This window comes from Amblyomma americanum, chromosome 11, assembly GCF_052857255.1.
Source record: "Amblyomma americanum isolate KBUSLIRL-KWMA chromosome 11, ASM5285725v1, whole genome shotgun sequence".
In the NCBI taxonomy this organism is placed as follows: domain Eukaryota; kingdom Metazoa; phylum Arthropoda; class Arachnida; order Ixodida; family Ixodidae; genus Amblyomma; species Amblyomma americanum.
The window spans coordinates 24,659,228-24,674,512 of NC_135507.1; the positions used below are offsets into that span (position 1 = coordinate 24,659,228).

General features: G+C 48.6%; 1 protein-coding gene across 1 annotated transcript in view; it reads left to right on the forward strand.

The window, feature by feature from the left end:
* Positions 1 to 13,252, forward strand: part of LOC144110975 (excitatory amino acid transporter 3-like) — a 31,656-nt gene extending 18,404 nt beyond the window's left edge. Inside the window, exons 10-11 of the mRNA XM_077644046.1 lie at positions 5,973 to 6,107; positions 13,029 to 13,252. Coding sequence (XP_077500172.1) covers positions 5,973 to 6,107; positions 13,029 to 13,176 — 283 coding nt within the window. The 3' untranslated portion in view covers positions 13,177 to 13,252. The remainder of the gene's footprint in view (positions 1 to 5,972; positions 6,108 to 13,028) is intronic.
* Positions 13,253 to 15,285: the final 2,033 nt, after the last annotated feature.

Consider the following 15,285-nt stretch of genomic DNA (forward strand, 5'->3'; position numbering starts at 1 on the left):
CAACGTCCACTTATCTTTGTGGAACGCTTATTGTGCATCAAGTTTGCAGCAGAATTCTGTGCCGTAATTTAACCGAGCTGCGTGCCGCAACTCGGCAGCAAAACTGGCCGCCTGCATTGCACGCAAGAATGTACACGACTTGCCACGTTTAATATCAGTTCATAACTGTCAGCTACTCATGCAGGACACATAGTGGATAACACAGCACATAATTAATTACCCATATTCCTAAACGGACGCTGCAGAAACTCATATTTCCAGCGGCTGTAGTCCGCGAACTGCCGAAGCCTCATTGTTTCAGCAAAAACGCATATAGCGTCATAGCTGCTTTATTTACGCGATAAAATGGTCGAGTAAATACTGTCATGCACGAATGGCAGACATAGCAAGAATGTTTTTTAGGTTTTATTGTAGAAACGTACCGTTGCTTTCAGTGCACAAGACCTGGAATCTGTAGGCCGGTTCGCAGCAACGCGATGTGCAGCGATTCCGCTACATTCAGTAGTAACACATCACTTTCAGCAGACAGAGATGACAAGCTAAGCTAGCTAAACGAACAGACACGTTTAACTACTCACCTATGTGAAAAACGGCACTTCGGCCGTCGGCACTCTCAGCACGGATGTGGGGTCGACCGCTTGTCAAGCAATTACACCCTCTCATAGATTTGCATCCTTTAATTCCTCGGCCTGTCGGCGAACTTACGCCGTGCACAAGGCGGACCTCAATATCGATGAATTCAACGCACGGCAGCAGTCTTGTAGTACGTCGCACACCACGCCGGCACCTGCACATTCCTACGGGTCGACGTTTTCACAAAATGTAACATTTTCAGCGTGCCTGCTCTTTCTGCATCGCGCAGTTCACGGCGTATCCACTCAGTCACACGGTGTTACGGGTCGGACAGAAATTATCTGCGGCGAGACGCTAAATACTCACATTTCACACATCACAAGCGAAGTAAATGCTGCGGCTGCCGCGCGTGCGACCACCAACATGGCGAATGCCGCGCCGGCCACTAGCGCCCCTTGCGGATGACGTCACCTGAATACCTCCTATACATAAGAACGGCCTGAGGCCTAAGTGGCGAAGTGTGTATGTGTGTTTGTGGGGGGGGGGGGATAAATGCGTGCTCTCATATGAGGCCTGTAGCGTGAGTCAAACATGTATAACCGGCGGGCTGAACACTAGAAGCCACCGGTGGCGTTGGGGTCGTCCAGACAGAATGGCCTGTCTATTAAGAAAGGTGGAGAAGGGGAAATGAGGGAGCAAGAACAGTCTACAGTCGGTTTTCTGTACCGAATACCAAATGGTGTTCGCGCAATATAACGGCACGCCATTTACTGACAGGTTTGTTGTCGCATGCAAGTTGCACAGATGGTTGCTCTTCCCGTTTGTTGCTGCTTGCTGTAGTTTCTAAGTCGACAACTGTTGAACAGATTAGCTATCGCGGAGCTTTAGGACGCCTGCGAGGACTCAGCAAACTGAACGGCATGAAACACGGAGGAAAATGGTGAAGTTGCTGCAGCTCCTCCATTTTTATTCCGTATGAACCACGCCTGTTGCGTAGAGAGTCAGGTCGTTGCTTACGCCCTCTTCATACGTACATAGGAGCTTCAAAAAGAGCCCCCTCTTTCACATACCTTCAGCATCCTGAATTGGTTACGTGAAATGCGATTCGCTGCATTACACGAGCGACACTTTTTAGAGCCAACTGATTTTTATCCGTTCAATCCTTTTTTGCTTCAGCAAAGTCAATCCCTACACTCGCAGTTGGTAATGGCAGTTCCGTGTTGCGAATACGTCACCTCTACGGAATACGGCCTATTAACGGAGCCGGGAGCGATTCGGGCGCTCAAAGAATCGTTCTCCTCGCCGTAAAGCGAAAAGAGATCGCTCGCGTCGCCGACGACGAGGAGAACTGAAACGCCGCGTCGCGACGCTGCAAAAGGCGACGCGCGTACATCTCTCCCTGGAGGTTGCCGGGGCACAACAACCTCCCCTTTCCTCCTCACCCTACCATCTTCGCTCTATTGTTTCGTTTTCGGAGCTGCTGTTTCGAATGAGAGAGAGAGAGAGAAGGGCACAACAACCTCCCCTTTCCTCCGCACCCTACCATCTTTGCTCTATTGTTTCGTTTTTGGAGCTGCTGTCTCCTATGAGAAAGAGAAGGGCACAACAGCCTCCCCTTTCCCACTCATCCTACCATCTTTTCTCTATTGTTTCGTTTTCGGAGCTGCTGTCTCGAATGAGAGAGAGAGAGAGAGAAAGGCGCTTCTATGAAGAGCGAAGGCCTTCACCTCATTGCACAGACACGGAACGTCGCTTTGCCGAAGAATTTCTCGACGAAAAAAAAAAATGAAAAGGCGACGAGGACATCGCGTTGCGAGTGCTGCGCAATTTCCACGCTTTTCTTTAACCCCCCCTGTGGAGCTGTATAAAGAGAACCGCCGCTGTATACTGCTCGCGTCCCTGCTTTGTGCGACGCTATAGCTTCGGAGAGAAGCGGCGTCGTGGGAAAAAAAAGGGCTCCCTTCGCTAACGCTGTCTCTCGAGTTCTCTCGCACTGTGCGCGCGCGGAATCGAGAGTTTCCTATTCCGACCTTCAATCGAAATGGGAGGACGTTTTTTACACCTGTACGTGTTGTCTACAGGGGGGGGGGGAGCTGCGGACCCGGGCATGGGTCTCTGTGTTCTTTAAAGCTTTGAAATTCCGAATCCAGACAGGAGCTATTGATTGCACGGGCGGCGCAAAATTGTTTGTGGGAAGCTGCACCGCGCTTAATCGAATGTGTGAGCGCGTGCGTCTGCGAGTGCAAGAAGCGAGTATTCACGTAGATGAGAGCCAATTGGAGACAGAAAAGAATCGGAGACATCTGCTGTGGAGGACTTTCGCGTGGTGATTGAGATGATCTCGTACGTTCCAGGTGTGGTGTGGTCTGCGCATCTTTTTGGCGGTGCAAATGGTTTCGCTCAGAGAAACCTGAACGGGCTATTGATGTACGTAAGCCAGGGGCACGAGTTATTACACAGCTGAGACGCTGGGATGGAAGCAGCCTGCTTACAAAATCCAGCCGTTACAGCCGTCGGCAGAAAGCAGACATTTCACGTTTACGGATTTAACGCCATTAGACACGAAGTTATACGCATTAGTGTTGTTGCACAAATTATTTGCGCTGTACGGTTTCGACGAAATGGAAGCCAGATCTAATTCCATGTTGCTGTCTCGGCCTTTTCTTCCAGGTCGTTCATTGACTTTTTAATGTACTTTTTGCTAAGCTGTGCACAGATAAGCATAATCATAATGCGATAGCATTTAGGGTGTCGCCATGCGGTTTCCAGAACAAAATTACCTTATTGGACAATAGGGCTCATGTGACCTTGTTGAGTCATCAGGGCCACGTGACCCCAACTGAAAAATCGGAGAACATGGCAAAATTTGAAATCCCTTGATTGGTCAATGGGGTGATGACATCAGAGTCACATGACCCCAGATGAACCAATCCGAGAGCACCGCCAAATTTACTGTTCCTAATGACTGGTCGACAATGTGACGTAACCTTGCGACGTCATACCTGCCACCCTGTCACGTGGCAATGAAATCAATGCCAATAAATTCAATTCAACTGCTACCAGCCCACCACGGCGCTGCGCGTGAGCCTTACGGAAGCTCGGAAAGAGCGGCTTGAGTCTCTCTTGAGGTCTCGGCTTGAGGTCTAAGAAGAGATGCAAGAACAGCGCAGTGAAAGAGAGGATAATGGTGCATGAGGGTCTGTCTTACACTTTAAACAGGAATACGCCTATATGGGAGTAAAAAGTGATTAAGCTCTCCTCTAGCGCACTCCAAGAGGACAGCTATACTTCCTTTTTATACCTTTCTGTTTATAGTGTAGTATGAGGGGGGGGGGGGTGGGGGCCAAGAAGGCCGGGCACCGCATCGAGTGCAGCTGAATCTAGTGGCTGCCTTTAAGAAACACAGCACTGAACTTCAAATAATTTGAATTCGGGTCTTCTTTCGTTATATTTGTAACTCTGCAGCCTGTGGTACTAAGGCGAAGCGGGCAGGGCGTGTGTTTCCTCGACATAATATTCGTCATCGCCATCAGCCTGACGACTTCCACTGCGGGACTAAGGCCTCTCCCACATCCCTCCATCAAACCCTGTCCTGTGCCAGCTGCGGCCACCCGCACATCTGACTCTCGACGCCTTCCCTTAGAATCCGGTCCGTTACCTTAACGACCATCGGTTACCATGCCTTCGCATTACATTACAAACCATGCAGCTGATCTCTCCCATAGATATGGCCATGTTGCCTTCATAATAACTTGAACCCTAGTGCTTCAGAGATCCTGAGTACCCGGACATCGACGTCTGGACGGGTAGTCCGACAACTGAACAAAATATGTTCTATACACTATTCAGGATTAGGCTTAATATGCACCAGCGCGAAAAGCCCTATTAAGCGAATGATACTATCAAGACGTACATTATGTCGGGACTAAAAAGTAAATAAGAAAATTGTGTCCCGGAAGACAAAGTAGTGTGTGGCATAAAAAGAATTGAAAATAATAGTGCCCAGCTCCGTCTCATTGATCCGTTTCCAACGACCCGCTGAACGCATTCATCCCGGAGATAAGAAGCCGGCTGCTGGGACTCCCCCTTTGACAACTTCTGTCCCAGTTACACATTTTAAATTGACCTTCTCGAGTGACCGCCTATGATAGCAAGGTTTTACAAAGTAGCGTCTGGCGTTTCTAATGGAGACTTCAAGCGGAGGTGGCAATCTCGCCAAATAATCTAAATGATACACACGTGCTCGAACCAGGCAGACCTCCGGCTTCATCTGTAGTCTGCATCAAAAGTATCCAGAGTCCGCGCTCGCGGAGTTGTCCAAGATCAGTCGTCTGGCTCTAAGCTTGCCAGCCTCACTATATTATTATTATATTCTTTATTTTCGTTTCAGATGGCTAGCGCTTACTAGATTGTAATCGCTATCACAAACGAGTCTCAATTAATTGAGGTAAAGATTAATTGAGGCTGAAGGGTTTTTTTTTTGCCAAGACAACGTATAGTAATGTTCGCTGAGATGGCCTTCATTTGGATTGGTTAAGCGAAACGTGCTTGAAAAACAACTGCAGCTGTAGTTCCGTGCATGGGCTAGACAGCTAGCCAGGGTAGCCATGGGTAGCCATGGGTAGCCAGGTGCAAAGACTAGCCTTGCAGTTCGGCTCACTTCTACGGAAGGTACCGAGAATGAAAACGCGTGTGTAGCACCGTCCTGTCCTCGTATTTCTTCGTCCCGTCTTTATGCTACGCTTTTGTTAAGGTATTGAGAACGCTGGTAAGGAATGTGCAGCGTTGCGTTTCGTTGCTTAGTGTGGTGTAGTGCAGTATAGTCATCTGTGCAGCCTATAGTCTATTGTGAAGTGCGTATACATTGTCGTACATTGTACATTGTCGTGTATAGTGTGGTGTATAGTGCTGTGCAGTGAAGTGCACTGCAGTGCCACGTTGCGATGCGCTGTGCTCTGTCATATTTCATGTCATGTTCCTCATGTTTCTTGTCATGTGTCATGTTTCGTTGTGTAGTGTGGTGTAGTGCAATATAGTCACTTGTGAAGCGTAGTGTATTGTGCAGTACAGTGTACAGTGTCGTGTATAGTGGCCTGTATAGAACATTTAATAGTGCAGTGTAGTGCACTGCAGTGTCATGTTGCGATGCGCTGTGCTCTGTCGTATTTCATGTCATGTTCCTCATGTTTCTTGTCATGTGTCATGTTTCGTTGTGTAGTGTGGTGTAGTGCAGAATAGTCACTTGCGAAGCGTAGTGTATTGTTCAGCGCAAACAGTGTACAGTGTCGTGTATAGTGCCCTGTATAGAACAGTTAACAGTGCAGTGTAGTGCACTGCAGTGTCATGGTGCGATGCGCTGTGTTCTGTCATGTGCCGTGTCATGTTTCTCGCCCCTGCAGCGTCACCGCGACGGTTGCCAGCGTAGGCGCGGCGGGCATCCCCGGAGGCGGCCTCGTCACCATGGTCATCGTCCTGCAGGCCGTCGGACTACCCGCCGATGGGATTGGCCTCATCGCCACCGTCGACTGGTTCTTGTGCGTACCATTTGAACATGTGCCAAATACTCTGAAGGTGCACAAATTCAAAATTTTGTGCATCACTATTGCTCACAAACGTAGCCGTTATTCGGGTAACGTCCAATACATGTTACGAGGATAAATTTACACACGAAGGCAATTTAATAACTTCTAACCTTTTCATTGCTTTCAAATCCTCCAAACATGCAGACTTCACCCAAGCTTCCTATATGCTTTTTGTTTCATCTATCTTCAAAAAAGCGTAAAAATAAAGTGGTTGAAATAGAATAACTTTTCAGTAATAAGTATTCAGCAGCGGCTGACGTCAGTTGTTTCTGAAAATCATGCTAGGTAGGTAATCAACTAACTTTACTAATTACAATTTAAACCAGCAGTGTGGTGGTTAGAGTTCATGTTGAGTTCGTAGAAAGACAGAGGCTCTCGCCCGACACCACGTTCAACAGCGTGTAGACCATTGTCGCCGCAGACATGATCCTGCCGTGCGCACTGCCTGACCGTCACCCGATCAACGTTCCGCCCAGACCACGGAGCAAGCCTCTATAGGAGGTGAAACTCCCGTCAGCGCGAGCGTGCACAGGCGACCAGATAAAGTCACAGTTGTATGCGCCGATGAGGTCGCATGCAGTGGCGGCACCATGCGGCGCCTCGTAGAAGCAGCAGGGAAAAAAAATAAATGCAGCGCCCGGGCAGGCGGCTCTGGCACGCGCTCAAAGCAGACGACACAGGTGTTTGCTTCAGCGGGCACGCCGTGACTTTGTATTTCAGTAGTTTCTTTCCAGGCCGCCAGGCGCCGCCAGCATGATAGTGGCACCGCGGGCTTGTGACCTTTTCTGGTCGCTGCAGACAGCGGAGTTTCCACTCCTATATAGTCTTCCTCCGTGGCCCACACTGAGCATCGGCGCAAGGCTGTGTATGAACGCAAATAGCGTATGCGACAGCGTGAGGCACCTTTAGCTGTACCCGGGACTACGCCGACCCACATCGGAAGCAGAGCGCGCAGTTCAACAGCTCTCGCTGAATAATGCGCTAAGACGCTGAGAACTGAACCTGAAAAAAAAAACTGTTCCATCGTTCCAAGCGTGCTTTAATTCCACCGCTTGGATTTAAGCTTCCAAGAGGTTTAACTCGCCGTGAGGAGGTGGCTTGGCGCTACTCTTCAGAAGCGCCACCCGCAACCAATCCACCTACCGCCGTCCTCCACAATTCCTCCATCTGCCGGAGCCCACGGTAACGAAAATGCTACGGTGAAATCAAATTAAAAGTCTCGGTGGGCAAACCAGCTGACCTCTAGAAACACCAACCACACCCCCTAGTTACGGGGCTGCACCCACCCACTGCCACCCACCGTCACCATCTAGAAAGATTCTGTCGCTTGTGTGAAGCCTCAGCTCAGAGGAAAAGCATTCACTAGAATAAAACATCAGAGTTATCACAGAGGCTAAATACAACTGCTGCTTTACGGGGAATAGTCGTACCAGATGTCCGATAATCCCGTATTTTTTTTCTTCGCCTCAGAAATTGATAAGGCGTCATCTTGTCCGTGGCTACGTAATTAACACTGGCACCAGATTTTGGTCATTTAAATTTAATTGGTACACTCAAGGTAATTATCTCGCTAAGTTGCGTGATTTTTCAAAATACCGACATTCTCCGCGGCTGATAATTTGTTCCTTCGAAAGTACTCCGTTAAACACTCTGCATAAAACATCGTGACGTCAAAAACACTGCTACGGCGTTAAAATATCCGGCGAAAGCCGTCATGTCCTTCCATTTTCTCGTTGTCCAGCTTCTTTCTTTATTCTACTCCCCTTGCTCTTCTCTTCTTTCTCTCCTCCTTCCTCTCTTCTACTTCGCCTTTCTTGTCTTCTTTCTCTTCTGTTTGTCTTCTTCACTTTTTTTCTTTTTTCACTTCTCTCTCTTGACATATCTTGGCTTCTATCTTCTCCTTCGCTTCTCTTCTTTCTTCCCTTGTCCATCATTTTCCCTCTTCTTTCATCTCTTCTTTCTCTTGGATAGTCTTTGTTTTGACAGGCCTTGACTTGTGGATTTCCAAGGCAACTGCAAGTACTACAACGGGCTTCAGTTACACGACCACTTGGGGTGGGATCCCAGTAACGGCTCTCGCCGAAACATCTTCCACGTCCTTTCCTAATCCGCGAACATCAGCTCAACCCCACATCGTATTCCCTGTATGCCTCAACGGCGGAAGGCGGCCTCATCGAGGAGAGGCTGCACCTCTTAGAGGTCGATGCAACCACCATCTGTTAAAAAAAAAGCGATCAACGTACAGACCAGCAATTACGTTACCAATCAGGCCTTCCGATCCTGTGTCGCATAGATATTCGAGAAAAACGACTTCTTGCCGAAGATCAAGGAAGCAATGCGAGACCGTTTCACATTTCTCGTCAGATCTTCCACTTCCTTTATGCTTGATCCAATTATTCTCCAGCCATCGCAAACATCAGGTTGCGAATATAGCACGACTAAACTCTGTCCACGTGTGTAACTTGTTGCCGCATGGAAACAGCAGCGTCTCCATTCCATGCACAGTGTGTAGGCCGCTATTTTTCTTTGCCATACCCACCACCCACCTCAACAGCGAATCGTAAAAAAAATATTCTGTTCCCCAGACGTCCGACGTCCGCCAGAAACCTAGAGCTGCACTTTATGCAGGAACCCGAAGGAGCTCTGCGTAGTGCATTTCGCATTCACCAGAACGAGCCTTCCCTGTCGCCCCCAAAACTGCACATTGCCAATGTTCAGGCAAGTCCTCCTCAGGCCTCCCACAGCCAAGAGAAGGAGTCAGCCAGTCCTATACTGGTGCTGTTCATCCGGGGACTTCAGGGATCTCCATAGACATTCCACACTTCCAAGAGCCAACACCGCCGACACAAGTCCACGTCATCAAGAAGCACAGCACTCCGCCGTTTCCGTGCACATCATCCCGAAGTCACCACTCTCACCCCTGATGCACATGAAGCAACCAGCCCCGTTACCGAAAACATTGAATGTTATGCAGACGCAAACAGCCCCGTCCCCGCGAGTGCAAATCGTCAACCAAGGCTAGGCGACACCAACTCAAATCGGCATGCAGCAGAAACTCCACCAGCACAGTTGTGGTTGGTTAACGAATCATCACCACCACCACTCAACCATAAATCAGGAGAAAAATAAGCAAAATAAGCTGAGTTCCATGCTCTCTTCACGGCACCAGCAGTTCACCTCTATAGGAAGTAATAGGAAGCCACCAAATGCGGGCACCAAGCTCTGCTCTGATACCAGAGACGCCAAAACGCGGTGCACATTTCTATCCGATTGATACCGCCACCACAGCAGCGGAAATGAGCGCACTGACAGTGTGCCACCTGCAGTACCACCACAGAATAAAGTTGCCGTTCGCCATAACAGACGCAGCGCGTACTCTGGTGTTACTGCGACATCAATAGCTAGCTCCTTTTCTTCGGCAAAGATAACTAAAGTCCCGACCAAATCACCAGTTCCGACATCGACCGAAACACCTAAATCAACGCCGACGACAACGCGATACCAAAAGAAAAGCCCATGACCAAATAACTAGACCACCAAATCCACAGCGCGATCCTGACACAACAGACGAGTTGTCTAGCCAGTCATGCATGGTCACGATCCATGCGCAGCCAGTGAGCGCGCCGCGTTCCAGCAGAAAGAGATGCGTATCAACAGCCGTCGATCGCGTCGGCGTAGTCAGCGCCGCGCAACCACACCTCTCTCTGGCCAGTGAGTAATTACTCCCTTATTACACCCCTCTGGCTGTCCCGTTTCCTGCGTCCTGTCTGGCACAACCAACGGCGTCCATCAGAGATAACACGGCTTCCATAGATTGCTTTGCAGCTTTTGAAATTGAATGCACACGGACAGCTAACGTAATATTGAGTGACGTGAAACTGCACGCGTACAGCGTCCATCATGCCCGGGACTCACCTCATTTCATCAGCGCCGCTGCGTCACATCCGTTGCCCGGCACACCACCTAGAAACAGAAACATGAAACCGCAAATTACTTTCTCTATGATGAGACGGTCGACGTGTGAAGCGTGGTCATGGTGTACATTGTCCCTTCACACACAGTTATTGCGGAGTGCAAGCACTGAGGAAAACACTGCGCTCCTATAGCTATGCAAAGCTCAAGCATTGCAAATACTCGATGTAACCAACCGTATGTGCATTACAGTAAACTTGGAGCAAGTGTAAAAGAGTTAGGATAAAGACGACGCTCCGGGCTGTAGCTACATGGTACGAGGATTTGGTGTGTGCGTGAGAGTCGTTTTGAGTTAAAAATTAAACCCAACGTGGGAAGTTTAGTTGTGGCTGGCTTCTTATATTGCAGTGCAGAGGCAGAGCCTTGCGCTGAGCGCAAATGTCGGCAACCATCTCTCAGCAAACATACCATACAAAAACGAAGCTTTATCAGGGTAAAAGAGCGTGTAAAACGCACCAACATCAGCCGGCGCGATAACGGCGAAGGTATTTCAGCTAAGGTTTTATACTTGCCACCACTGCACGCGAACTAATGCCCACTCATCTGCATGGAACGAAACTGACGCTCTCAAAAAGCTGACAGCGCCTCATACGTACACAAAACTTTACAAGGCACCAAAGCAGTCACCGATATTAACGAAAGCCTGCTACTTAGGAATACGAACACACAATCCAAAGCGACTACTTACCGAAGTCGCCGTTCTTGCTCGATCTCCTGGCGAATGGTCGAAGCAACTACATTGTAAAAGCAGCTCACTGCTTATTCGCTCCGCCAAGAAGCCCGAACTGCCGGCAGTCGCAAGTCGCCTTGTTGCAGCACAGCACATGCACAACTTTCAGTTTCATCACTGGCAAGCGCAAACACGCCGAACGCTTAAGCACAAGCATTGTGGTAAGAATAGGAAGCGCTGAGCCCTCGGTCCCTCCCAGCGTTTGGCGTCAGTGCGAGTGGTCGTAGTAATGGCGAGGACGCTTGAAGGCTATAGCTACAAGCCAGGTTTTATGCTTGCTTTCCCTTTAATTCTAACTGGGCAAGCTTTCGCATGTAGAAAACGTGACTAGGCAACGTAGATGCGCTTATCAAATCTTTTACCGAAGCGCTCGCTCCGAGCAGCAACGCGCTGTCATCGCAAGCGTCTGCGCCTCGCTCTCTGATAGGCACTCGAGGCGGTGGTGATAAGAGCGCGTCGTGGTCGAACTGGCAGCACTGCTGGCGCTTTGCCTTCGCGAAGAAAAGACCGAAGCCCCGTTGGGAGGCTCGGTGTCGCTTTCTAAAATCATCCGTTTTAAGTTTTCGGGTGGTGTTAATTATGTCTTGGGTAAGAGGAGACCGCGGCGGGTGATTCTGTGTCCCCTTCAGCCACAGGTTAAAATGAATAGTGTGGAAATGCGCCCATGTGCTCTTACTTGAAGACGTAGTTCCGAGGGCAAAAATAACAGAGAAAAAATTTATTCGTATCTAGGAATGCGCTGTCATTACGAATTCTGCCTCAACAGTCTCTCAACTGCATGGTTCTCTAGCAATTCTTTCCATGAATACTCAGGACCGATATGTAATGTGGTTACTTTGAATAAGTGTTTTTTATTATTTATTTAAGCGCATTTCTCCTCAATCGTAGTGCTGTGGTGGCTTAGTAGCCGTGACGTAACGCTGCTGAGAACCAGCGACGCGGTATTGAATCCAAGCTGCGCGATGGGAGAGCACTTTAAAGGACCCCATGCGGTCGAACTTAGTGCGGAGTCCGCCACTACGGCGTCAATCGTAGCCCGTGGACAGATAGGGACCTTAAACTTTGCACACTGGGTGCTTCCTCTAAGACTTCACACAATTTTCAAAAATAGGATTTTTGAGTTAGCAGAGCGGTTCTTTCGGCATAGCATTGTACGCGGTGTAGTACATCAGAATAAAGCTAAGACGTACTGACTATTAGGCTTGCCAACTAATATTGAATAATAATTGGTTTTTGGGGAAAGTAAATGGCGCAGTATCTGTCTCATATATCTTTGGACACCTGAACCGCGCCGTAAGGAAAGGGATATAGGAGGGAGTGAAAGAAGAAAGGAAGAATAGGTGCCGTAGTGGAGGGCTACGGAATAATTTTGACCACCTGGGGATCTTTAACGTGCACTGACATCGCACAGCACACGGGCGCCTTAGCGTTTTTCCTCCATAAAAACGCAGCCGCCGCGGTCGGGTTCGAAAAAATAGTTCACTTTTTAACTATTACTGTTAGGCTCCTCAATTATTGAGAGGTGTGCAGCCTACCACAAGTGATATCCATATCAGTTTTTAGAATTTTCGAAAACGCGGTTACCCTCGGCGCTGTGGCCCAACAAATTTCTGCCTACATCGCGCCAAAATGCTTACATTTCGAGAAGCGTGCAGGCAAAGCAACCTCTTCAGTGCACGTAACTAGTCGAAATAGCGAAATTTTATCGGGCCACAACGCTGAGGGTAACCACGTCTCCGAAATTCTCTGAACTGATATGGATGTTACTTACGGCGGGCTACACGCCTCTCAGTGATTAAAGAGCATAATAGTAAAAAAATTAACTATTCAGTATTAGTTAACCCATCCTGCTAGTTAGCACAGCTCAGCTGTATTCTGATGTACTACACCGTTAACATCGCTATGCCGAAAAAAGTGCTCTTCCAAATTAAAAAGTCTGTTTTTAAAAATTGTGTAAAGTCTTAGGAGAAGCATCCTGTACATGCCATACCATACCTCCATCAAAATGCGGATGCTGTGGCCAGGAATCGATTTCTATGCCTTGGGATCAGCAGTTAAAAGTCATAGTCATTGAGCCCCCAGGGAACCTGCGAGGAATGTGCACAGAGAAGGTGGTTTAGAGACGGGGTTTCATTGAGCTACATGCTTGTCCACCGACTCTACTACGACAGGGATCGCTTCCGGACGGTGGTGAACGTGATGGGCGACTGCGTGGGTGCGGCAGTGGTGGACCACCAGAGCCAGGCAGATCTCAAGGGGGCCGCCTTCACTGAGGACGGTGGCCTGTCTCCCGCCATCCGCCCCAAGGCATTCGCCTGACGCCCCCCACACTACGCCCGCCATGCAGGCCTGGCGCCATCTGCCAGGAACTCCATTAAACGTGCCCTGGAATAAAGCGTGCGAACTGCGAATCCCCTCGAGAATTGGCGTTCGCGATACCCGCTCTCATTAGTGAATAACAAGATAAAGAAGCGATACAGGCACGTGACATAGGACAACCAACTCTGAATGGCTTGATTTCATTCCCTCAAAGGTAAAACACAACTTCCGGTTGGCACTGCAGCTTTCTGTACGACGATTTTGGCTGATGCGGCCAGGGCAGATGTTGAAAGTTTGCGGGCCTTATTTCCAGCATAAAACAGCAGCACAAAAGAGCTAATTACAGCAAAGGGATTCGAGCTTTCGTCTCGTATAAAATTTCTGCTCTTACCCAGTACGCGACCCCAGCACCAACGCGTAAATCGCAGCCTAATGGCCTCATCAAGAGATGCTGGATTTCTGCCGCTGGATGGCGTTGATTCACCGAATCCTCATCGCCATCATCGATGGGCTGACTGTCTTTGGGACGACTGAACTGCGCTTCGCGATTACGCGCTGAGATAAGTGAGTAACAAGAAGCTAGAGAGGCAGTTGCTTCGAGGAAGCGAACTGCAAAGGACGGCCAGGTTCTCAAATTGTTATATTTTGAAGCCTTGCTCTCCACTTGACGAGATTCTCACCGGAGCGAACTTAATCCTCACGTTGTATATATAAGCCTTTGGCCACCTGTGGTCATAACAATGGCGACTAATATACCGTGCCCACGTCTTCTGACGAAATCTGATGATGGGGTCAAAGAGAGTCATATCACAAAGAGTTTTCGTCTACTCATGATGGAGTAAAAGACCAATTTCCCAATAATTTCACCCCAAAAAAGCCCAGCGCCAGATCAGGGGGAAGCTTGTACTCGTATCACCGGTAGGTACCCGGTGGCACTGAAGACGCTTACGTACCGCATGTGAGGAGGATGCTCATATTACTAGGACACCGCTGCGGTTTGCACGAAGTCTCTTAATGCATCTTATAAGGCCAGTCTGTCGACGATTGGCCGCGATTAACAATTCCGTTGGTTGCGTTAGCTTATGCGCGCGCAGTGACCTTAGGTCACAAACTGAACATCAACTTACAAGTGAGTGTATCGCTTTGACACACTTCGAATCTCTTGGTGACATCGTCGCCCCTGGTGTACGTAGTACATGCTACGGCCCGTTGCGCACGTGTGTATTTTATAAAAATTGGGCTCTAAAATATGTTCTGAAACACAGCTCGTCGAACCCCGTAGCGCAGCTCCCCTCTCTCAAAAGGAACTTAGCTTCATTTCCACGGGTTAATGTAAAAAAACACACAAGGATTGCTTCGGCTTTTTACTGATCAGTAAGAGTTCACCATACTGCGCCAAACCCCAGAGTAATGAACAATTTATTAATGCGAAAGCATTTCTAGGCTATGTCGACGGGGTCGGGTCACCAAAGGGTGTCACCAAAACATGTCCGCAGCGATTGTGACGTTCTCAGAAGAGATAGCAACAAACGAACGGTTGTGATCGATAGAGAGCTACGTGAGGATGCGCAAAAAAATTGATGTCAATAGGATGATCAGTTAATCAGAAGCAATAATTTAAATACATCGAAATAGCACGGACGTCGATATAGTGAGTGGACGGGAAAACAGCCATGGACAGAAAAATAGTGAAAAAAAAACAGGTAAAGACGTGAAAATAAAGTTTGAAATAGATTGAAATGTGTTTGATGACTGATAATTAATCGAACAAAAAGTTCAATTGACATAGATTAATTAGTTAATTAACTAGAAGCAAACGTCAATGGACTCGAAGAGGGGCGACGAGCATCGAGGAGGCGATAATGCTTTCGCATTCCTCCAATGCGGGTAGCCGCAGTGATATCTTAATGTCTTTGCATGTGGTTGCCCGATTAGCACGTATTAGCTTCAGAGGGTGGGACACACTTGTGCACCTGTCCTTCCATTATATTCAGTTAACGGCTTTTCCCGGGACATCGACATATTGCTAGCACTAAAACATTCAATCTCAGATTTCGCCGATGTTTGTCTGGCAGAAGCCTCTGGCAGGTGGTGCACCTGACACGGTGG